General features: G+C 37.8%; 2 protein-coding genes and 1 long non-coding RNA gene across 4 annotated transcripts in view; 2 read left to right on the forward strand and 1 right to left on the reverse strand.

Annotated features, from left to right (window-relative positions):
* LOC102656349 overlaps positions 1-23,722 on the forward strand; it is a 247,967-nt gene that overhangs the window by 170,678 nt on the left and 53,567 nt on the right. The window contains exon 4 of the mRNA XM_026445787.1: positions 16,254-16,274. Coding sequence (XP_026301572.1) covers positions 16,254-16,274 — 21 coding nt within the window. The remainder of the gene's footprint in view (positions 1-16,253; positions 16,275-23,722) is intronic.
* Positions 10,475-15,333, reverse strand: LOC102655938. The gene is made up of 3 exons (XR_003306279.1): positions 14,911-15,333; positions 13,162-13,582; positions 10,475-10,566 (listed from the first exon to the last, which is right to left on the reverse strand). It is a non-coding gene; the product is annotated as an uncharacterized LOC102655938 (long non-coding RNA).
* LOC410643 (homeobox protein abdominal-A homolog) overlaps positions 16,816-23,722 on the forward strand; it is a 36,350-nt gene continuing 29,443 nt past the window's right edge. Inside the window, exon 1 of one of the 2 annotated variants that reach the window (XM_016917154.2) lies at positions 16,816-20,100. In XM_016917154.2, the coding sequence (XP_016772643.1) occupies positions 19,347-20,100 (754 nt within the window). In that variant the 5' untranslated portion in view covers positions 16,816-19,346. The remainder of the gene's footprint in view (positions 20,101-23,722) is intronic. The other variant, XM_394120.7, reaches the window with a different exon arrangement.

Consider the following 23,722-nt stretch of genomic DNA (forward strand, 5'->3'; position numbering starts at 1 on the left):
TTATAATTTTATTATAATTTATTTATTATATTAATTTATTATAATTTAAATAGATATATATATATATTTAAAGTATAATTTAATTTTTGTATTATAACATAATCAAATGATTAACGTAATTTCACTCTTCTTTGCTCGAAATTAAAAAAAAATTATTCCAAAGAAAAAGTAAAAAAAAAAAAAAAAAATTGCATTCTAATTTAAAATACTTCTAATTTTTAATTCAAAATACTAAAAAAAAAAAAAAAAATTAATAAACAATAAACTCTTGTTTAAATTAACTGTAACACAAACCAATGACACGGAATAATCACACGATAAAAATAGAGAAGAGCTTATCCTTGCAGAATTTTTAATTCAAAATACTAAAAAATACTAAATAATTTATAATTTTAATATAAATAAAAATAATACTAAATAATTTATAATTTTAATATAAATAAAAATAATACTAAATAATTTATAATTTTAATATAAATAAAAATAATACTAAATAATTTATAATTTTAATATAAATAATTTTTATTGCATGTTATAATTTTAATTGTAACCTTATTAGCCACGCACGTATCTCCGTGAGCGGGGCGTAAATTCGTGGAAAGAAACGCGGAGGGGGAGGGGGGCTCGTTTCCAGAGTTCGCAAGTTACGATATCGATAAGCGAACAGCCATTTTTGTTGGGGTCCTTCGCGAGACGGCTATCCCACTATTCCCTCGAAAATATCGCTTAGGTGGCTTCCTGTGGCGGTTGAATGAACAAAAAAAAAGGAAAAAAAAGAAAGAAAGAAAGAAAGAAACGAGAAGGAAAAAAGAAGAGGGATAACCTTTTCCAAAATTCAAGCGCGGATGATGCTAGCGCGTATATATATATATATATAAAGATTAAATTATGCAACGCCGAATGACTTTATTGTACGACGTCCAACATGGCGAATTTCTTTGCCTCGCCTCTCTCTCTCCCCTCCCCGATTCCTGTTACGCGTTATTCGTTCCAATTTGCATGAGCATTGAGAATGATCGTAACTTAGGCTTGTTAGATACATGTTGCGTCCTTGAGGTTGAACTGCGCTCGCTACAAGGTCGCAATGTATAGCCGCTTAAAAGCAAGTAGATACCCTTTTTTCCTTTTTTTTTTTTACCTGAAATTCTGTCGAGGTAACGAGTTGGGAAGAAAAGAGGAGAGAATTTTTCGAGGACTGGGAGCAAGAATTTCAATTTTTCTTTGAAAAAAAAATATTTCGAAGGAAAAATTTAATCGACAAGTCATTGTACATTTTAAAAATCAATTTCTTTATATAATGAATTTTCGTGACTGGCTATTTTTATCGTTTACGATATCTACATTGATCGTATAAGTATATAAAAAAGTATGAAAAAAAAAATTTAGTTAGTTTACGCTCCTGGTCTCAAATTTATTCGAGATACGATAGTGTTATTCTTGAAATCACGAAATGCCGTATTCCATCTACGCAAATATTTTCTTTCCTTCGAAATATAACCGAAAGAGAAATACATCTCGCGAATTCTATTCTATTTTTCGCGTATCAATCATTAGATTTAGAGCAAGTGCACACGTGTTGCGCATTATATATATCCTTTTCTTATATTGTCCCGCTGTAACACTGTCAAAATTTCTTAGAAGCTAAATTAAATTCAAGATTAAATTTATAATACCGTATCGAAAGGAACATTTTCAAAATTCTCAAAGATAATTTCCAAAATGCCAATATTAAATATAACTTCAAATTTCACTATTAAAAAATTATCAGTATTACTTTAAATTCTTCGAAGAAAATTCCGATCGATTCTTCGACTTATCGAAAAAAGAAATTCCCCCAAAACTGTTTTTACCGAATCACCGTTACAAATTCATCCGCCAATCATTGCGCTCCTCTCTTCAAACTTGTCCAACGTCGGCCAGCTCCAACCTAACCTAATCTTCGCACTAATGCCTCCTCGAAATATTCTTCTCTCCGTATTACATTTCACGTACACACGATGTTGCCAAATTGTGCCGTTCTCGAAGGCTGCGAGAGATACGCGGAGAGAGGGCGCGGAGAGCTCGAGTTTCGAGCGACGGCCATCGCGAGACGGCAGAGAACGATTTTCCACGATGCGTGGAACACGGATCGAGGCTGACTTTCGAACGTGTTCCGTTTCACTCGATGATTTATGACCGGTTGATAGTCGTGCGCGCGGTCGCCGGTTTTATGCGAGCGTTTTAAATGGGAGATAAACATAAAGAGGCCTTTTACGACACCATCAAATAAACAACTTGACTCCTCCTTCTGGTGAGCGCGTTTCCATCCAGATTTTCGACGTGGCCAGTCAACGTGTGTGCCACTTGGGAACTTGTGTTTTGTTTTCGCTGGAATTTTTCAGATCGGTCTTCGCCGATATTTTTAGTTTTAAGAAATTATGGAAATGGACGATTATTAACAAAAAAAAAAACGTGATTTAGAATTGTGATCGTTTCGAGATTTTGCTGGAGCAAATAAAATTTAATTCTTTTTTCTTTTTTGATCGAAAAATTGTACGTAATTCGTATATACACGTAATGTTGTGCAATTATTATATTGGTTGGAAAAAGGAAGAATTAAAAAATTGAACGACCTATTTTGGCGGGTATTGTTAATGAGATAATAAAACACGTTGCTTTTAGAAGGGATAAATAATGCATTTAATATTGAAATGTAAAAAAAAAAAAGAAAAAAAAATCTTAAAGGACTGGATGACATTATAATCTTATACGAGATACTCGGAAAAGAAACTGATCAATTTCACTTTTCATAAATCTTTTAATTTTATTGCCTGGTTATATGATTAGTATTTAAATTACTTTTTTAAGTTGATTCATAATAAACAAATTGCGTAAACAATCGTATATTTTCAAAATAAATGTCATTTCGCTTCTTTTTTTTTTTTTTTTTTTTATTTTATGATTTATAAAGACATTTGATCAAAGAATACGACTTCTTAATGTAATAATTAATCGATAATTTCTTTAGAGAATATTTCTTATAATATTTTTAAATAATTAAAAAAATATCCAATTTGAATTATTTAAAATTTCATAAATATCTTGATGAATAATGAAAAAAAAAATTTCGAAAATAAAAATTAGATTAAATATTATCGAATTGAAATTTAATAGAAAATTTATTTAAAGTTTTCTCTAATTGTTCCCGAAATTGGACGAGAAAGCAATTTGAGAAGGTTCCAAACAAATAGAAATTCGATCTACCAGCATATTATTCCATTTTTCTCTTTTCTTTCTTATTCATATTCATAATTCTGCCGAGATATTCGTATCGAAGGTGAAGTTGGAAAGATTCGAAATCACGTTAATGTCGTCGTATTTAAAAAAAAAAATTATTCCACGATAAATTTCAATTTGTCGAGATATCGCGATGTAACACGAAAATTTATTTACCTACGAACGAATAAATCAAATATATTAAAAATTCCAAAGAATTACATTACATACAAATATTATAAAAATTTAAAAAGTTTAAAATATTTTAAATCTCTATTTTAAACTTTCCAAAAGTTGTTTAAAAAATTCCTTTCACTCTCATCCCCCTTTAACATTCCAATTTTCAAAAAATCAATAACGTCAATAAATTAAAAAAAAATATCCACAATCGTCGATATCAATCACTCTTACATCCACTCCCTCTCCCTTTCCCTCCCTCTCTCTCTCTCAGCAAGCATACATTCATCCCCTTTAACCTCTCCGCCATATTTAAATTCTAATCCACGACCAACAGCAACCACAATCAATCTACTACAATCTACAATCTCCGTTTAAATTTATTCGCCTTAATTTTTTCGCAATCGTCCACTTTATATATATACACTCGTGCAAATACACTGGAATCAACTTATTTCAAGAGATAAAAAAAAAAATAGGGAAACAAACTCACCAAGACGACTTGTTGAGAATTCACTTGTTGAGAAGAAAAAAAATTCGAAGACGAAAATCGGAAGGGCGCAGCCAGACGTCGGTTACGCGGGCACTAAGGGCGGCCATGACGAGCGCGGAATTCCAGCGTCGCGACGCTAGTCGGGCACGCGGCCCCAAAGTATCGACCGGCATGCTGGCACACGGCTTCGTTCCGTGGAGGATCTGCAGAGAGAGAGAGAGAGAGAGAGAGAGAGAGAGAGATGGTCTGGAGGGGTATTGCAGCCGAGGGGGGCGTTGGAGGGGGTGGAGTACAGCAGGAAGGGTGGGAGGGGTAGGAAGGAGGGTGCGTTCAGCCACCACGCCCAACCCCCGAGAGCGATTTCGAACCCCTATCTTCGTTCCGCAACCCCCGTGGAGAGAGCCACCCTGGTCACATTACCATATATTTCCTTTTATATCCTTTTCCGAACTGCTCTGACCCCCGTCGCTGTCGTGGGATCCTCCCGTAACCCTCCGCAATGCTTCCGTCTTCCTCGGTTCCGTTCAATTTTCGATAGGTGTGTCCTTGTCCGATGCGTGGAAGCTTCCTGCAAACCCTCCGCTATATCTCCGTCTTCCTCGGTTCCGTTGAATTTTCGATAGGCGTGTCCTTGTCCGATGCGTGGAAGCTTCCTGCAAACCCTCCGCTATATCTCCGTCTTCCTCGGTTCCGTTGAATTTTCGATAGGTGTATCCTTGTCCGATGCGCGCCAACCAACGTTATCCTTCCCTCTCTAGTTCCGTCTCTTTTCGCCCCGTTGGTTTTCGGCCGAGCGCATCCTTGTTCGATTCATTGATAGGTAGCGGCAGTGGTTTGAGAGCCTCTCTCCGCCTCTTCTCGCTTCGTCACCCTCGCGATTGCGAACCGGCGGCTGAATTCACGCGGAACGTGGATACGAGCGTTCGGCCTCGCTTTCCTTTTTATCGGTTGCTGGAGATTAGGTCGATCGGTTGCTGCCAGTTCTAGGCGAGATGGGGATTGAGGATTTTTTTTCGTCGGAGATCGCTATCTTCGAAGATGTAACGCTATTTTAATTTTTCGATTGATCGAGTTTGTCCTTTTGATGGTGCAATATAAAAAATACTTTTATATTTGGTTCAATTAAATTTATAAATATCCAATTCTAATCTCGTTATATACACAATTTTCTATCTTTACTATCTATAATTACATATATATATGTATATAATTCCTCAACGTATGATGCAAGTAATGCTTACTTACGCAGCACACTTCTGATCGTGCGAAATTCGAGCAGAAGCAAAAGTAGGAAAGGAGAATCGTCTCGACTATTTTTATCTCGCAGTTTCTATGTTTACGTTAGAAAGTGGTGGGGCAATGGAGTAGCGGCATCAGTGTCGACTCGAGGTGGTCAACGAACGAACCGAATGACGAATGCTACGTAAAATAATGCTACGCTTTCCCATAAAGCGAGGTTACATCATGTTATTATTCGAAAGAGCACCTCTTCGCGCTCTTTTGCATCACGTAACGCTCAGGCGACGTAAATTCCCTTGATATTTGAAATATCCCCGGAATAATTCCGATTTACGATCCTCTAATTTATACTTCCCTCGCGGTGAATTGCATTTCGTGTTTCTCCTTCGCGGTCTCGCGCCGTTGGATCTTCGCGTCACTGTGAAATCCTGACTGATCGATTCTTCTCTCTTTGTATACCATTGTTGTTATTTATTGATTGTTGTTTCGAGTACAAAGTGATAATTTCAATTCAAAAATGTATATTTTTGTTTCCACTTACAATCTTTGATTTGTTCTTATCCTTGTATTTGTTGTTATAAATTTATAAAAATAAATATATATTTTTTTATCCATTGAAATTAAAATTCTTAAAAAAACTATTACTTATACAATTTCTTTTACAAAGATAAAAACGATGTTAAAGATTTTCTCTTTTCTTGTGCAGACACGATATTCAAGATCTCGACTTCCGAGAGTCGATGTTTATTGGCAAGCATAACCTAATCGTTACTGCGCTGTTTTTACTCCTCTTTGTCTGCGACCGGCACTGTAATTACTGATAAGCTTTCAATTTTGCTAACAACGTCTCATCCGAGGCTGGCCAGCCTCGATTCCTTCCATCCACCTTTCTTTTCCTCCTTCCCCCATTTCTTCTTCCACTCCTCTTTTTTTCCGAGCCGTGCTCGACACGCTCGCGTGACTCGGCACGCGTATAAATTAAACTGAATTACCGCGGCGCGAGCACGCCGTTAATCATGGCGAGAAATTATTTTCGACGCGACATTTTTACGAATGCGGTTTATTAATCGCGCGCGGAGACGTATAATTAAAATTCGCCGGGCAAATCGAATCGCTTTAATTGCACGCGCGCGCAGGGACGTGAGTCGGAGACAGCGCGTTTTTCCACCGCGCCGCGAGGTAGCCGCGCGGATTATGGGCGAATTATTTTTTACGACAACTCGAGGCGAGCTTAATGACCCATAAAAACGGCCCACCGTTACCCCAACTTTTGCTTACGAAACGAAGAAACGATCAAGTTGATGCCTTATTAAGGATAGGTGAGCAGTTGGATTCGTTTGAAAGATATACTTACTTTTTCTCTTTTTTTATACAGGCAAGTCTTTGTTATTGTTTTAAGCTGTTAAAAATTATTGTATAATGTAATAACAAATTTGAAATGGATCTTTTTAATAATTACTAAATTGAAAGCAATATTTATTTCATTGTTTAGAAATAATCACTGAATAGAATAAATGATAAAAAAATTTACCTTAAAAGAAAACCTTTCTACTTAAAAACAGATGTCCTTGGGATTTCGACCTTCAAATAGTTTCCCAATCCGCAGGATCTCGTTGGAAATCGTAATAAAAATAAACGTTATTTTAAAAACAAACTTCTTACGTGGAATAATATTGCCGTTTAGAAAAAAATTTCAAATTATTTTTCCAATCGCAACTACTACGATTTCCAGAATCGTAAGTTTATTATTAATTCGAAATTGCGATAATTCATACCGGATGGATTTTTCACGCGAATCTTAAAAATTCAAATTTTAAATTATATTATCGTTCAATATGCTTGTTATAATTCTTCGACGCGTAATTTCGAACGGGAAATAAATTTAATAATCGCGTCGGAGAAAGAAAGAATTCCTACGACCTACCCTAACCTTTTTAACGGAGCGATAAAACAAATCGTACGCGGTCGTCGTCGAGAGGGCGTTCGAATCGTGGAGGCTTTTCCGCCCGTAAATCGGCAGCCTTTCCAAACGGTCGTTATCGCGCGAGACGATGTGTCCGTGTGTCGTGCGTCCCGCGGCGCTGTGTGCGCTGTATCCGTACGTGTGCCGCGTCATCGCCGGTTTACGACACAAGGCCGTGCAATCGCGGCCGATCATCCTCCTCGACCGACATCGTAAATCCAACGGAGGTTCTTAACCTTATCGATCGGCCGTAACTTTGCGGCGATAACGGACAGACGAATGCCTCGCCTCGTTTCACGCGTTCTTTTCATAAAGCGAAGCGCGCGCCCCCTCCCCGCCATTGTTCGTACAGCTTGTTGCGCGAGCCTAATGGATTTGGACGGAATTGGATTTCAAAAATGTATGAACAATATAATCGAATTCTACGAATAGTATAATTTTGATGGAAAATAAAAATTTGTTTATTTTTTCCACGATTAATTATTCGTTTGTACAATTTTTTTCTCTCAAAAGAAATAATTTTTCATATGAATAAAATAATTTCAAAATTTTAAATTCGATAGAATTTGGTAAAGAGGGAATTGTAAGGTTTAAGAAACTATATTGGTAAAAAAAGAGTCTTGGGTCTCGCGTTTAAAGCGAGGGAGCATGTGGTTAAAACGGTTGAAAGGGGAGAAAATCTTTGGTTGCATGCGCACAATGAGCATAATACACGACGAGATTCATGCATTCCTCGAAGGACCACGATCTACGTTGACCGCCGCTACATGCGGTCAAGAACAGTGCAAACGACCCTACAAGGCCAACCACACAACCCTTGCACGGCACAGGCCATTCCTTTCCGTTCAATGTCGCCCTTAAAAAAGTCGCAGCCGTAAACACGCTTCCTGCAATAATCGCCAGTTACCGTAAAAAATACGAATTTTTTAAAGATAAAATAATTTTTCGTCTTATAGACAGACGAGAATACTTTTACTTTATATTTCTACTTCTATTCGATCGAGAATTTTATATATCGACGAATTAATATCGTTGATGTATAAGAAAAGAAGATATTCGAAAATGCGCGCGAATTTCGAATGAAACGAGAGCCTCGTGGTAATTCGACGCGTGGGACAGTAGCTCGTAACATTTTTATTAAGTAGTTAAAATTTTACGAACGTTTTCACGTAGCGGTGTCCCTGTTTTGTTGACCGAGTCGCGTACCGATTCCACGGTATTTCGTTTTACCGACGCTAGATGTCGCGAGTTACGCTTCCTATATTCTACGCGCCAATACGTTGTTACTTCCTCGCATCTCACCGCCTTCTTTCTTCCTTCGTTCCATCTCGAGATTTTGAATAAATCGTACGCGATAATCGTACCCTTGAAACGCACTTTTTCCACGCACCAACTACCTTCCTGATGGAAATATTTATCACAAATCCTGAAACAATAACTATCCCAACGTGAAATGGATAAAAAAAAAAGGAGAAAAATATTATTGGAAATAATCTATATATTCGTCGAAATTGCCATTACTTGCAATATTATTGAACGTAATGAATTTTTCAAGTAATACAATTTATATTTATCACCTATAATCACTGCAATTATTTCGAAACCGTAAATCATATAACATACATACATACATGAATAAAAACAAAATTTTTTTATAATAAATAACACAAATTAACAAAATCAATTTAAATTAAAAATATCGCGCAAAGTTCTCTCTGGCGTGATTTTCAAGAACTATCTGTCTCTGACGGTATCCTGGAAACACGGGAGGAAAGCATCCGGAGCATAGGGGATGCTTTCGCCAATCACTCGTTGTCCGATCGGTCGGTCGTGCAGAGGGGTTTGCGTTCGAAACAAGGGAGAGCCTATTCTTGTTCCACCACCCCCTGCCAGATGACGCCACTGTATCACGCGAGATTTACAAATTCCAACAACCCCTCGCTATTTCCTCGTCTTGGAGAATTTTTATTTTTAAATTGATAATTTCCCTTCGATATCTCATTGATAAAATTTTGTTACCAAGGAGCGAGGCTTTGATCGAAGGCCACGCGATCAACCTTGAAACGAGGTAACAAATGGAAGAAACGTAATCATCACACGTCCATTCATCGAATTCATCGCTTCCTTTCATTATTCCATTCGGGTATCCCGAGTTGCGAAAGCGTTGGCGACATTCCTAATCATGAACGATCGATCGATCGATTTAAATTTGAAGAGCATCGTCACGGAGCGCGAAATAAAAAAAATTAAAAATATAATCTGGAAGAAGAAACTTGTGAACTTGGAACTTTATCCCAAAAACAGGTTTCTCGAAATCGAAAACCGAGGTAGAAATAAAATTTAAAAACAGCCACGCTCCGCCTGTTAACTCGAGAGCGATATCGTACGTTATCGAAAGTGTGGTGAAAAAAACAGAGGGAGGGGGAAAAAAGAGAACGAAGCGAATGAGAGCCTCTTTCACGATTAATAAAATTTGCGGCGCGCGCCCCCTTCAATTTATGGACCATGCGTCTTTGTAAATTTCCCAATAACGGGCGTTCCCGTTTCCCAAAAGTTGCACCGCCGTCCCGATATCCTGGTGCGCCTGGTATCGCAAGCGGTGAAACGCAAATCGCCGTCCCGGAATGCGCCCGCCTTTCTCTTTCTCTTCTCTCCGCCAGACAAAACTGTTGTAATGGCGCGCGACGTTGCCCGGCCGGCATCGAGGATCGCCATTTTCTCAGATAATATTTCCTTGGACCAGTTTCGAGCCTCCCCCTTCCCCCCCCCTCTCCTCCGAGTTTTAGAATGCGAGAATTCTCGGGATGGGAATTCAACTTGCAGCAATTATCGATTTCTTCGCACAGATCGGGTATCGAGATTGAAAAAATGAAAACGTGACATTGATTTAATACGGGAAAAAAAGAAAGAGGATTTAATCCGATGAAAAGTTTCGCAAGATCGATTCTCTTAACGTACATCAATTATACAATTATGATATCCTTATAACGTGTAAAGTTTTTTTTAAATATCGTTAACATTGGCAATTAGGAATGGAAATCAAATGGAGGAAAAAAACGTGAACTTTTTTTCATAATAGAAGCAAAGTAGAACGAGAAACATTTTATAAAAAAAGATAGCGATAAGAACGTGTTCCAGTAATGGTGTCTAGGACAACTACGATCAATTGACTAATGAAAATTTAAAAAATTGCGTTTTTTGAATCTTATATTGAAAGGAAAATAATAAAAAAAATATAGAGAGACGATAGTCGTGATATAATATATAATACTACTTACAAGATTATTTTGTATAACCTGCAAAAACGAAGTCGTTGCCAATTTTTTCCGATCATAATACAATACGAAATTATTCACTTCATTGGGTCCAAAGAAGATTACACTTTCTCTTCGACGGTGAAAATGACAGTTGAACATACGTCCGTCAAAAGAATTCTAACCTATAACACAAATAATTCTAACCTATAACATAAGCAAGAAGGGGAAACCAAGTTGTTAAAAGGAGCGAGCGAGATAAGAGAGAAAAATTAGATCGGACAGGCGAGCCGAAATATTCTTCATAGCAAGAAATCGTGAAATGTCAGCCGGTTTAACCGGCAGTCGGCGGTAAAAGTATAAGTGGGGGTGTACCCACGCGTGTGCACGCTTCCCGACCGGGCACATTTTACGTTTTGATGGCGCAATAAACCGACGTAAAGCAGCAGTAAAACGCATCGAGTCACAAGCCCGCTCGTTCCGTCTTTCTACCTATCCTTTATCGAACTCTCTCCAACTAATGTCGTTAAGTGGCTCGCCTCGTTCAAGGTGCACCGTCACTGTCCCGCACACACTTGTCGTCCCGCGTTCCGGACCTTCCGCCACGTTATTACGTCACTATGCGTCGCGTCGCGTCTGTCAAGCTGTCACGTGCTTGACAGCTCCCCGTTTACCAGGTCATTCGCTTCCACATCGCGATCTTTTTTTCATTCGAAAGACATCCATCGCGAAAAGACGATTCCGATTTGGTCGCCGTGTTTCGTTCGCCGAGCAGGCGATGCGCCTGCGCGGTATAAGGCTATGCATCACGAGTGAGTACGCGCATGCGTACGTACTTTCAAATAATTGAAACGAACTTGATTCGAGTAGTACAAAAGTGCGCACGCGCGTTAAATTTAATAATATTAATTGTAATAAGAATTTTAAAATATTTTTTTTAAAGTATTAATAATCAATGTGTATTAATAATGATCCTTTTTTTAACGTGAATTATTTTTTCCCATAATCTTGATGATATCATCGAGGATAATATTTATAAAATATACAAAGTAAACATTTAAGATATTCACTTTGAAAATATTATCAAGATTGAACGGAGAAAAATTTTGCTCGTTAAATGAGATATAGTTGCATCATATTTTATAAAAGTTATATCTTATCAAATTCTCGTAGAATCAGCTCATAAAAACAATATATATTTACATTGAATTTATTAAACAATTATTAACATATAGCGAAATAAATTTTATTTGCATATTAATATTTTCAAGAAAAACCGGTAATAGATAATCTAGATAGCGATTTAATAACCAAAGATTATTACATTAATGAGAGCTTACATAATTTCGTCTTGTTTATCCAATAAGAAATACTATTAAAATTAAATCATACGAAAGAATGCAAACAACTTTTGACATTTTTACGATTTTACGATAAAAAGATACATCTCGTTCCACTCGATTGTTACAGAATCAAAAAAAAAACTATCTAGTGAAAATTTATCTAGTTTTTTTTTTTCTTACATCACTGTTATTATTCAACGATACCGTGTTTACGCCGTTGAGCGTGCCAAGGATCGATATTTTTCGATAGAAAAATGGGAAATTATTATCGCGTTCCAAGAATTGACTGACCAATTGTCCGAGTATACCGTAATCACCATATTCGTGCATCAGCACGGTTTCACCGTACACTTTCTCGGAAGCGCTAATAAAATTGTTCGTAATGACAGGCCATGCATCTACGTTCCCGTATCCCGGCACTCTTTTACAACGCGAGGTTTGTTTAACAAATTACGTTACATTTTTCTATGGTTCGCGAGAATACGGGCAAGTAAATGGAAAGAAAAAGATCGTTGCTTGGGTACACGGAACGAACGATTAAAATTATATCCCACTTTCACGAACGACAGTTATTTACTATCCCTATATATTTTAAGACAATGAGTCTAAACCGATTGTTGTACGATCATTTGGAAAATACTCGAGAAACTAACGGTGTAATAAGGATAATAATAAGATTAAATAACTGAAGGAGTTTATATTTTAAAAAAAATTACTTTTCAAAAATTTCGAAAAAATTTTCTCTTCGAGCAATAAAAATTACTTTTCAAAATTTTTAAAAAAAATTTTCTTTCGAGGAATAAAAATTATTTTTTTAAAATTACTTTAAAAATTTCAAAAAAATTTTCTCTTCAAGATTGAGTAATAAAAATTATTTTTTTTTAAAATTACCTTTCAAAAATTTCGAAAAAATTTTCTCTTCGAGAATTAAAAATTATTCTTTTAAAATTACTTTTCAAAAATTTCAAAAAAATTTTCTCTTCGAGGAATAATTATTCTTTTAAAATTACTTTTCAAAAATTTCGAAAAAATTTTTTTTCGAGGAATGAAAATTATTTTTTTAAAATTACTTTAAAAATTTCGAAAAAATTTTCTCTTCAAGCAATAAAAATTATTTTTTTAAAATTACTTTAAAAATTTCGAAAAAATTGTTTCTTCGAGGAATAAAAATTATTCTTTTAAAATTACTTTAAAAATTTCGAAAAAATTGTCTCTTCGAGGAATAAAAATTATTTTTTTAAAATTACTTTAAAAATTTTGAAAAAATTTTCTCTTCGAGGAATAAAAATTATTTTTTTAAAATTACCTTTCAAAAATTTCGAAAAAATTTTCTCTTCGAGACTGAGAAATAAAAATTATTTTTTTAATATATGAAGTCAAAAAGGAAAATTAATTATTGTTAAAATATTTAAAAATATAAGAGAAATGATTACTCACTCGTTGGCAAAGCGACGAAATTTCGAACGTTGTGTCCTCGTCGAAAGCTGGAAGCAAACTTTTCAACCTTCCGAGATTTCCAGATTTAGAGGAATCGGTAATCCGCGAGATACGGGCAGACGAAACGTCACGGGATCGTTTCTTATCTGTGCCTCGTCGGCGTTTTAGGGCCAATCTTTCTCCACCGCTTCGTCCTCCTGCTTTTTCTCGCCCTTCGATTGCTGTGCTTCGTTTTATCGCTCGAGACGAGAGATTCCGGACGACGGCCGAATTCCCCGCGCATCTGCGACCAAGTAGATCACCCTCGTAAAACGTGTTAACGACAAACATGCCCTTTCTCTGTTAATTTTTTAACCGACACGAATTACATCGTGATACAGTTTTCGATGATCGATATTAAACACTTCTTACAACACTGATTCTGAAACATGTTGAAGAGACTTTATAAAAATACGATACGAGTATTATTTATACGTATAATTCTCTCGTATAAGATAATACGATAACAGTTTTTTAACAAATTCGAGTGGTTACATTTACACCATTTAAAGAATTCACGTAACAGGTTTCGACGTTTCGAATTACATTTTCGTGATTGCACGCGAGCCGTACAAGGATATTCGGGATTACGAAAGTTTTGGAGGATCACGTTGTAGGTAAAATACCCACGAAGCCTCGCAAATTCTTTCTCGCTAGGTAAACGAGTTAGACAAAACGAGTCGGTAAAACAGTGGCGAGCAGACAACGGACCGTGCAACATTGAATCTATAATACGATCGTGTATCGCTTTTTAATTGTGCGATTTAATTGGCGATACGTATACGATAAATGCCGTATAATATATATATATATATATTTTATGATTAGATAAAAACAGGTAAAAAAAAACAAGAAACATTCTCGTTAAATTGAGGCTATTTGCATAATAGATCGTAGAAAATTTGTCAATATCTATTATCGTAATAAATTACATTAATGTATCACTTTCATACGTTTTTATTTTTTACTTTTCAACGTATTACGCGACTGAATTACAAGAATTTTCTTTTAACTATTGCATCAAACCATATATTTATATATTACTTATTATTATTAATCATCGCTAATAACATTCAAATGATAATTCGAAGTGAATCATACATATGATAAAATATATAATAATCAAATATTGTTATTATAAAAATTGTAATTTATATTACCAGATATATAGATTGCTCTATATCAGATAATAAAATTCGATAATTTCTGGAAACTTTATAATGTTTCGATTTCTAAGCTACAAATATTTTCCCAACGAATTGTTTTATTTTAGAAATGTCAAAAATTATTATTTTCATCGATTCTCCAGCGAAACATCTCATCGCTTTATCAGAAACTTGATCCACGTTAAGGCAACGTTTCAAGTATAACGTTTCAAGCGTTGTACACAACATTGTTACTTCTCTCAACGATATCATATCGACGTTACAATCCTGATATTTCGCCGACCAATTAATCCCCATACTAAATCTTTCGCGACAGAATTTCAATTAAACCGTAGAAAATATATATATATAAAGAGTTTAACAAATTTATACATAAATACACGATTTTCGTATCTCTACTTTCTAATACAAACAAATTTAATTTTCAACACTTTCTACAACTCAACTTTTTTTTATACTTAGAAAAAAAGAAATTAACAAAGGTTAACAATCTTAAAAATCTGATAATTATTTCTTTGTGAAAAATTCATCGATAACCATTTACCCTGCACGATCAACTCGTGGTTTGGGAATTCTCTTTATCTCCTCGAAGATGGCGCGATAGGTGCCTCTGGTCCCGATCATCAGGGCGTCACCCCGCAGTTCACCCCGAGCCCCCACGATCCACGTCCAACGTCGTTGGAAACCACCGCCCAATTCTTCTTCCATTCCCACTCCCTTCGAAAATTTCACGATCGGCGCGCCTCGCCTCGAGAATTCCACGACACGTACATATGGCACCACCGCATACCGAACGCGGTGGTTGTGCGTGTCTTCGATCGTCCACGCTCACAATTTATACCCCGCGATGCTCGAGACGGGTATACATGCCGTTGAATACAACTGTACGCGCGCGATATCGTTTCATTCTAGGATCGAAATAATTGGATCGATCTCTCCTCTCCTCGATTATTCATCGAATCTTTGTTAATCTGAATCTGAATCACACGATATAGATATCGATATAAAAGAAAAATTTTATATAAAAAAAATACGATTATATTTTAAAAAATGACGAAAGAAATATTTATTTTTTAATTTCACAAATGTTTTTTCGAGACGGATTAAACGTGTTTCTCGTTTGAATAAAAAAAAAGAAAAAGGATGTTGCTTAGGTCGTTTCTCTGTATCGTTCCATCTATCGTCTCGGGCCACAAAGGGTGCCGAGGCATTTCTCTTTCTTTTGTACGCTTCGAAGCCATGTTGGATATCATCGGGTACAGGCGGTGTTCTTAAAAAGATCGAGCGCGGTCCCGATGCCGTGGATTCTGCCAGGGGTGGGACATTCATCTCCATAGATTAGCCTCGGAGGCATCTACATACTTTCCATATTCTGACGTATGGATATACGCTCGAGATATACCTGAAAGACCACGCCTGTTCATCCCCGGTTCCCAATTTTTTTTTCTTTTTTTTTTTGTCGACTCGACTCGAAATTAAGGGTTTTCGAGGATTTTCATGGTTTCTGTAATCGATGGAATAAATCAAATGATTCGAATTCCATGGATTGTTATTTCGAAAAAGAGTATTAAATTCGTGTAGAAATGTACATGTCGTATTTTTCTCATCTGATAATTAATTTTAATAATGTTTTAAAAATTGGAAAAAGAACGCGAGGTAATTAAATTGAAGCTTATGAACTTAAAATATTATTCGGTGAAACAGTGTATTGAGAAACAATGGCTGATCTGATTAAATATAGTTGAATAATTTTTATAAATTTTATAAAATTTCAAATACTTTCAAAAAACTGTCAAGCGATTAAATCGGTCGTTTACGTTATCTTCGCTAAAAAAAATAATTTGAGAATGATTCACTAATGAGAATTTTATTTATACTCTGTTTCAGGATTGGATGGCAGGATTCAAGGTAAGTACTTAAAATTGATTAAGAAGATCCGACGGGACTGATGTATCTTTTTAATCGTTCGATTAATTATCTCTCATGCAAGAAAAAATTCAATAAACAGATCTCAATTAAAAATCATTCACTCCGTTTTTCCATCCTGTTAAGAATTCTTTCGTAAAATTCGTCGTTGCGTCATCAAGAGCGACGAAGGAACTATTGTGTAGTACAATACGAGCAGCCATTTACCCCTTGGCATTGAGTCTCAGCATGAAAACAAACAAGCCGCGTTATATTTAAACCGAACCATCCAGTGTAATGAACAAGCCGCTGTTTCGTCCCGCGAAGAGACAGAAAAAGGAACGCGATCAATTGAAAAGAGGCCTTTAACGAACGCGATACAATAAAGTCGAATGTACACTACGAATATATAACGCAAAGTTATATACAATCGTTCAAAAATCGAGAATTATAATATGGAAATTATTTATTCTTTTTTAAATTAATTACTCACTATAAAAATTTCAAAAGTGAAATACATTAAAAATTGAATCAATGATCCGACTGTCAGAATATAATACGTTGCATATAATGACATCTTAAAGGATATATTTCCTTTCTCCATCTACAAGAATCTCGAGATCGAGAATTTTTTCCCGCCCCTGTGTACCTTTACCCTCGCGCGCTTCGTGTTCCATCGAGACTGCCCCCTCGATTCCCCTCTGACCGCAAGTAGCTGTACCCTCTCTTCCCGCGAGCTCGCTTCGCCACCACTCTAAGAACGTAGGAATGCCGCCGCTATCCCGACCCGGACGAGTTCAGTGGTTTCGAAGAGTCGAGCAGACGACACTGACGAAAAGCGCCAGTTTCGCTTGCATATTCCTCGCGGGAACGGAGGAAAGTAGAGGTATACGTAATCCTGAATCAAAAGAGATTTGAACGCCATCTGGATCGGGGAAAGAATCGAAAAAAAGATGTTCGCGTAGCGAGTCGTGATTGCGAAATCTATGATCATTGTGATATATTTATTTTCTAATCGATCGATTCGACGAGTTTATGAATATTTTCGTGGAAAAGTATGTATGGATAGACGACAGAGTTCAAAACAAAAAGTTCGATACGATAATCGGAAAGTCGATATGAATTGTTCAAAGAGAGGAATTAGACGAGAAAGTGAAGAAATAATGAGAAGAAAATAAAAGAGAGAAAAAGATCGAGAAACAAAAGTTTAAGAATACGGCGAAAACTCGTGAGAGAAGAAGAATCGGTGGCCGTCGGACGATGCAAACTCACTCGCCTAACTCGAAAGTTGCTGCACGGATATGATTAAAAAGATGGGTGAAAAAATTACAAATTGAAGAAAATCGTGGATGACGTGATGTTTACGATCGAGAGAAATACGAGCGGATCGAAGAGAAACGAGACGAAGCGAAGAAAGCGAGAGGTATAAAAATAAAGAAGAATCAAGAAACGACGGAAAAAGTGGATAAACGCGTGCGAGGCTAATCATCAGAAAAACTGCTGGCTCGCTGGAAAGCATGAAAGTATGAAAAAAAGGGAGCGGCAAGGAAGAGTGAACGAGAAGAAAAGAGCGTAGAGGAAGAAAAGAGTAGAGATTAGAGAAAAAACGGAGAAAGAAAGAAAAAAGTAGGAGCGAGAGAGAGAGAAAAAGAAAGAGAGAGTAAAAGTATCGCGCGAGACGTCTGAAGGCTGCACAACAGTATAGGGTATAAGGCAACGTGGTGAACAGGACTGCACTGGCGGAGAAAAGAGAGTAGAGCGGTGCTGAACGCATAGAGGCGAAGGGAGCAAAACGAAGAGAATCGGTGGTATGGACGAAGCGCGAGAGCGTGGTATAGTGAAGTGAGAACGAACGAGAGGTAGAAAAGAAACAAGAGAGAGAGTTGGAAGCATAGGCAGCAGCGAAGATCAGAGAGAGGCGAGTCGGTGTGGAGAGAGAGAACCATTCATCTTGGCGCGCCTAGACGGGCCGCGATTGGTCCACTTCGGATAAGGGAGCGGCGCGATTGGTCGACTCTGTTTACCAGCTGGTACCCCAGCGCGCTCGAGGATCGAGGTAGAAGAGAGGGGGGAACAGAACGGAGAGACAAGCGGCGCCATTATTGTAAGGGGTTACATTTAGCTGGCCGTGGGTTGTAGTACGCGGCGTTCGGGATAGGGGGCTATAGTACCTTCATGCATGGCCCATAAAGGATTCGTCGACTATCCGAGAAGTACGCAAGAAACGGCTTCTAACACCTGACAGGGGCCACGCTCTTCTCTTCTCTTCTCTCTCCTCGTGCCGTCGCCTCGATCGCCGTCGCAGCCCAATTTTCTCGCTGGGACCGCTGTGTTGGATCAGCTGGGTGGGCCCGACCGACGAAAGACCCGCTGCTTTATTATCGCTCGTCATCTCGATGTGGAAGGAATCGTAATTACCATAAAGGAATCGTAACGTCGCCCCGAAAAATCATACCTGGACGGTGGAGATGCTCTTTTGCTCCGGTGTGCGATCGACGGCACGATCATCGCCCGAAAACATAAAGAGAAACGAATGATCTGGAAACCGTGTCCCGTGTCCCGTCTGCCGTCGCAAGCTGCCCGTCGTAATCGCCATCATCCGCCTACTAGCGATATCCTTTTTTTTCCGCCCGCGTCCGTTATCGTACCGTACCAGTGATAATGTGTAAAGTGGCGAGTCAAAGTGGGGGGTCAAAGGTAACACACGAGTAAACGAGAGAAAATAGAAAGATAGAAAGGGAGAAGGAGAAGAAAGGAAAGAATTATCGAAAAGTGAAAAGAAAAAGAAACGACGTGAAATCGATTGATTCGAACGATAATCGAGTGCGTGCGAGAAGTACGGTGCGAGAAAAAATTCGAATCGATCGAAAGAGATCGGGAGAATAAATTGAGTATATACAACTTGTGTGTACAAGGAAAAGGTGATTGGCGGTGGAAGTGTGCGTGTGAAGATGAAGCAGCAGCAGCCGGCAGATTTGCCGGTACGGTGTCGGTGTTGAGACACTGAACCCGGCCACCCGTGCCCGGGCGTGTCTTCGGCATCCGAGTCCGAAATCGGCACCGGCTACAGCCGATATGAGTTCGAAATTCATAATCGATAGTATGCTACCTAAGTACCACCAACAGTTCCATCATCAACAATTATTCTCGAGCGCGAATCCCGGCACGATCCAGGCGTGCACGACAAGCCCAGCGACCGCGAGCCTAGAATCGAGTTTATCCGCGGCTGCAGTCGCGGCCGCGGCAGTGAATTACGCGCAACAGCACAATTCCCCAAGCCCGACGGGCTCGAGCCCCCAGCATTCGGGAAGTTCGGCATCCACGTCACCGGCGGCGCGCACAACCTCCAGCATGTACCCGTACGTGTCTGCGGCAGCTGCCCATCATCATCATCAGCAGCAACAAGCGGTCGCGGCGGCCGCGTTCGGCGCCACGTCCAGCATGGTGCCGGGATTCGGCTCGACCGCGGCCTCGAGCGCGGCGTTGGCTGCGGCCGCAGCCGTCGATGCTGCGACCGCCGGCGACAAATCTTGCCGTTACACGGCCAGCCTCGCCGGGAACGTCGCGCCGGCATCCGCCGATCCAATGGTAAATTACACCCTCGGCCATCATCATCAGAACGGCGCTACGCCCAGCAGCCTCGTGTCCTCCGCGTCCGCTTCGTCCGCCGTCTCGGCCGCGTCCGCCTCCATGGCCGCCGCCGCACAATTCTATCATCAAGCCGCCGCCGCATCGGCCGTCGTTGATCCTTTGACGTCCTGCCAACAACCCACCACCGGACAGCCAAGCATCTCGGACATACCGCGATATCCATGGATGTCCATCACCGGTAAGTCTTCGTAATTTTTACGTATACCTAATGCATCGATATTTTTATTTTAATAAAAATGGATATTTGACAAGAACAAGAAATTTTATCGAATAAAAATATCGATATTTTATTTTTTTTTTTCATTTTAATGCTCGTGTAATGTGTGTTTAATTTAACGATAAAACAATCTTTAAATCGTTCAGAACGAAGTTCTGTTCGAATGTATTATCGTTCTACGGTGAAATTAGCTCGTGTGGATTGAATTAATTGTCGTTATATTGTCAATTTTCAAAATAAGTATGCATCGCGTGATCATGTTTCATTAATGTTCGTTCTTGGAATAAAATGGAAGATGTAAACCGACGATAAACAAGATTGATTCACCGATTCGAAGCTTAATCACCGCCGGTTAATGTAGCGTTAAATTATCTATGAGAATGGAATCAATAATAGAATTAAACGAATAATTATTCAAACGTGATTTTGTTCAATTATCGCATTAATAACCACGCGTTGTGGCAACAAACAATCGAATCTACATTGTTGAACAAAAGTACAAGTAACATTACGGTCGTTAAAAAAAAAAAAATAATGAATTCCTCCCTTTTATTTATATGCTTGTACTTATTGCTAGTCACGAAGAGTTGGCACGAATTTGCAAGTAAAAATATCGATCATGTTTATTTAGTGGTGATAAATTAACGAAACAATTATAACGTGATTCGAATCTAAATTTATTGTCTCGTAATATGAAAAAAATCTATACGTATTGCATCATTTTATCGTGTCAATTAAAATCGCAAGAGATAAAATTAAAACCTTTATTTTCATGCAAGATTATATATTTATCTTTCGTATAATATAACAAAAATCGCTTTGAGAATACAAGTTTCTAAGTTGAAAAAGCATAAAAAAAAAAAAGAAAAATAGAAGCAATTTGTATCGGATTAATTGGAAATGACACTTCAATCTCAAACGGTAAATGGAAACTGACCTACGATACACGTGTTTATAGTTATTCTTTCCGCAGGGGGTATTATACTATAGAATACTTACGTTAGAACATTGTTACGCCTCGAATGTTCCATAAAATGCACGTATTACGAACATTAAACTATTACCGGCGATATAAAATAATATAAATTATCAAAGCTAATCTAACTAGTAAAAATTAATATTGATAAATTTTTTTTCCTTGGCATAATAACTTATTTATTTTCAAAATGATAATAAAAATTCATTCTAAATTTTTGCATAGAAAATAAACATGTCATCGGCAATACGAATGCAATAGCTCTAATTAATATTAAAGATTTTCATTTAAATATATTATCGTTGAAATGAAAAACAACTAATCAACCGTTTTTATATAATTTCAATATTAATTAAACGATAGAGAGGATAAATTTTATTGGATAAGATGTATTTAGAATTTTATTATTCTTGATCGGATGGATCTGTACAACTAATATATTTATCTGTAATATTTGTATATCTTATATAATTTTTAAAACACCGAAGCGTGGATCAATTTACGTAAAATTCCATTTTCTTCATCTCCAACGTAACGACGCAAAAAAAAAAAGATAACCAAGATTTGAAGAATATTGTAAATTTTCAATTTAAAGAAACAATGGCGTTGCTTGTGTATAAGAGCGTGTTCGCAACGTGATCATCGTTAGACTTGAAATCTTTACTCGTTCCAGCGACCGGCTATTTTCCGTGTCTCGCATAATGCATTCCGGGTACCAGCTTGTATACAAGCGTCTTTGTTTGCGATAGTATTAACGCGAACAAAGTGCCGACGGCGTTTTACACGGCGTGTATCCGTGGCGGACAAACAAGTTGGTCTATCGCGTCAACATCGCGTACTTGTCGGCAATGTCGTGAAAAAGCATTCGTGTATTTTTAAAAGCTGTCCGACTTACCGATCCCCATTGTTTTTCGTTTTATCGTCGTCGCGATCGCGTCTGGATGAGCGGTCTCGCGTGCGTCCTCCATCCGAGAATGTGAACGAAGGGGGCCTGGAGCTCGTTCAAGGTTTTCGTTTCCAACGTTAAACGAAAATAAACCAATTCGAAATAATTGGCTTTCGCAGTGCACTCTCGGCTTTGTGTATACTTTCGGGTTATAGAAGTCAAACATTTTCGCGAAGGATCGGGCAATGTCGCTCGAGTCGGTCATTCGTTAACCTTAACAATTCAATTTCAATAATAACGATCGATACGATAATAATGATATTCGTTTAACCATCACGATCCCGAATATAACTATTCGCAATAACAGTTTCCGATGAATAATTACCTTAAAATATTATATTGCTTGTATTCGTCACGTCGAACTTGTTAGCGCGAATTAAACGACTCCTAGCGTTTGGATTTTAAATTAAAACGAAATACGACAGAGTGCGCCACGATACACGAATCAATCAAACATGGCGCGGATTGTATTTTTAACAAAATTATTATATAATTGTCGTTGAACGTATAAACTATTTTCCGAAATTCGTTTCGTTTTATAACGTATTGAAAAAGAAATAGTGGAGAAATCATTCGTTACGTTCATGAATAATGTATATTCTGATATATTCCAACGTTTAAATCATAAATCATATTCTAAGCGATTGGTATGATTCAACCAACATTTTCCGACTTTTTTTTTCTTTACGAACGTTTATCATATAACTTTTCGAAGAGAGAAATTGTTGCTCGCGAAGAGAAAGAATTCCATTAACGGAAGCCATCTTTTCCTGTCAAACCTCTGTTCTCTCGAACGGTATTCGTTTCAATCGTTCAATATTTGCGAAACGATCAAGGTATACGAATAAATCATGATAGACAACGTTTAATTCTTCTCGACACGTGTCTCAGTGTAATTTATAACGATGTGTCATTTTTTTAATTAGATTCTCCTTTAGTAATATTTGCGAAAGCAACGAGAGAAAAAGAAGAAGAAGGGGGTCACGAAGAACCGTTTTCCTTCTTCGTCCATAGCGCAGCGTTATCGGGCAACGTTCGCAAGAAGTGTCTATTCGTGATTCAATAAAGTTCTTATCTGGTTTACGAGTGCGTAAGAATAACTTTACGAGCCGAGAAGAAAGGGAACGTCGTCTCTCGCGGTAGTCGTTCGTACGTAATGCAGTCGAGTGATTTATTAGGATAAATCCCCCGAGTCGAGAATGAATAGCGTTCGGATGACCGAGTGGTTAATTAGAGATGCGGTCGCAAGATACGTGTTACACTGACCGTTACACACTTCAGAGTAAAGTTTCGAAATGGTTTTGTCGCTTCGATCAGATCATCGAAGGATATAGAGATCGATATTTAAGTTAATTCATCGTTTTGGATTTAATCGTCGGATACTAGACACTAGACACTAGACGCTAGGAACATTTCACGACCGTAAGTTTCTTATCTACCTTTCGAGCGGCGTGAAGTTGCAGCGGAACGTACGTCGAACAGTCTACTGCGTATTTGTTCGAATGTGTTTCGTTTGTATACGCGTCCGATTGTCCTTCTTCGTTTCTTTTTTTGTCGACGACCGCGTTGTTGTGTCAGTGCTTGTGTCAGTGTGGTTTATCTGAAATGTACACGCTTTTCACTACGTATAGTCGTATAATAATCTTCGTATTACCGGATCG

Source organism: Apis mellifera, linkage group LG16 (genome assembly GCF_003254395.2).
Source record: "Apis mellifera strain DH4 linkage group LG16, Amel_HAv3.1, whole genome shotgun sequence".
Lineage (NCBI taxonomy): Eukaryota > Metazoa > Arthropoda > Insecta > Hymenoptera > Apidae > Apis > Apis mellifera.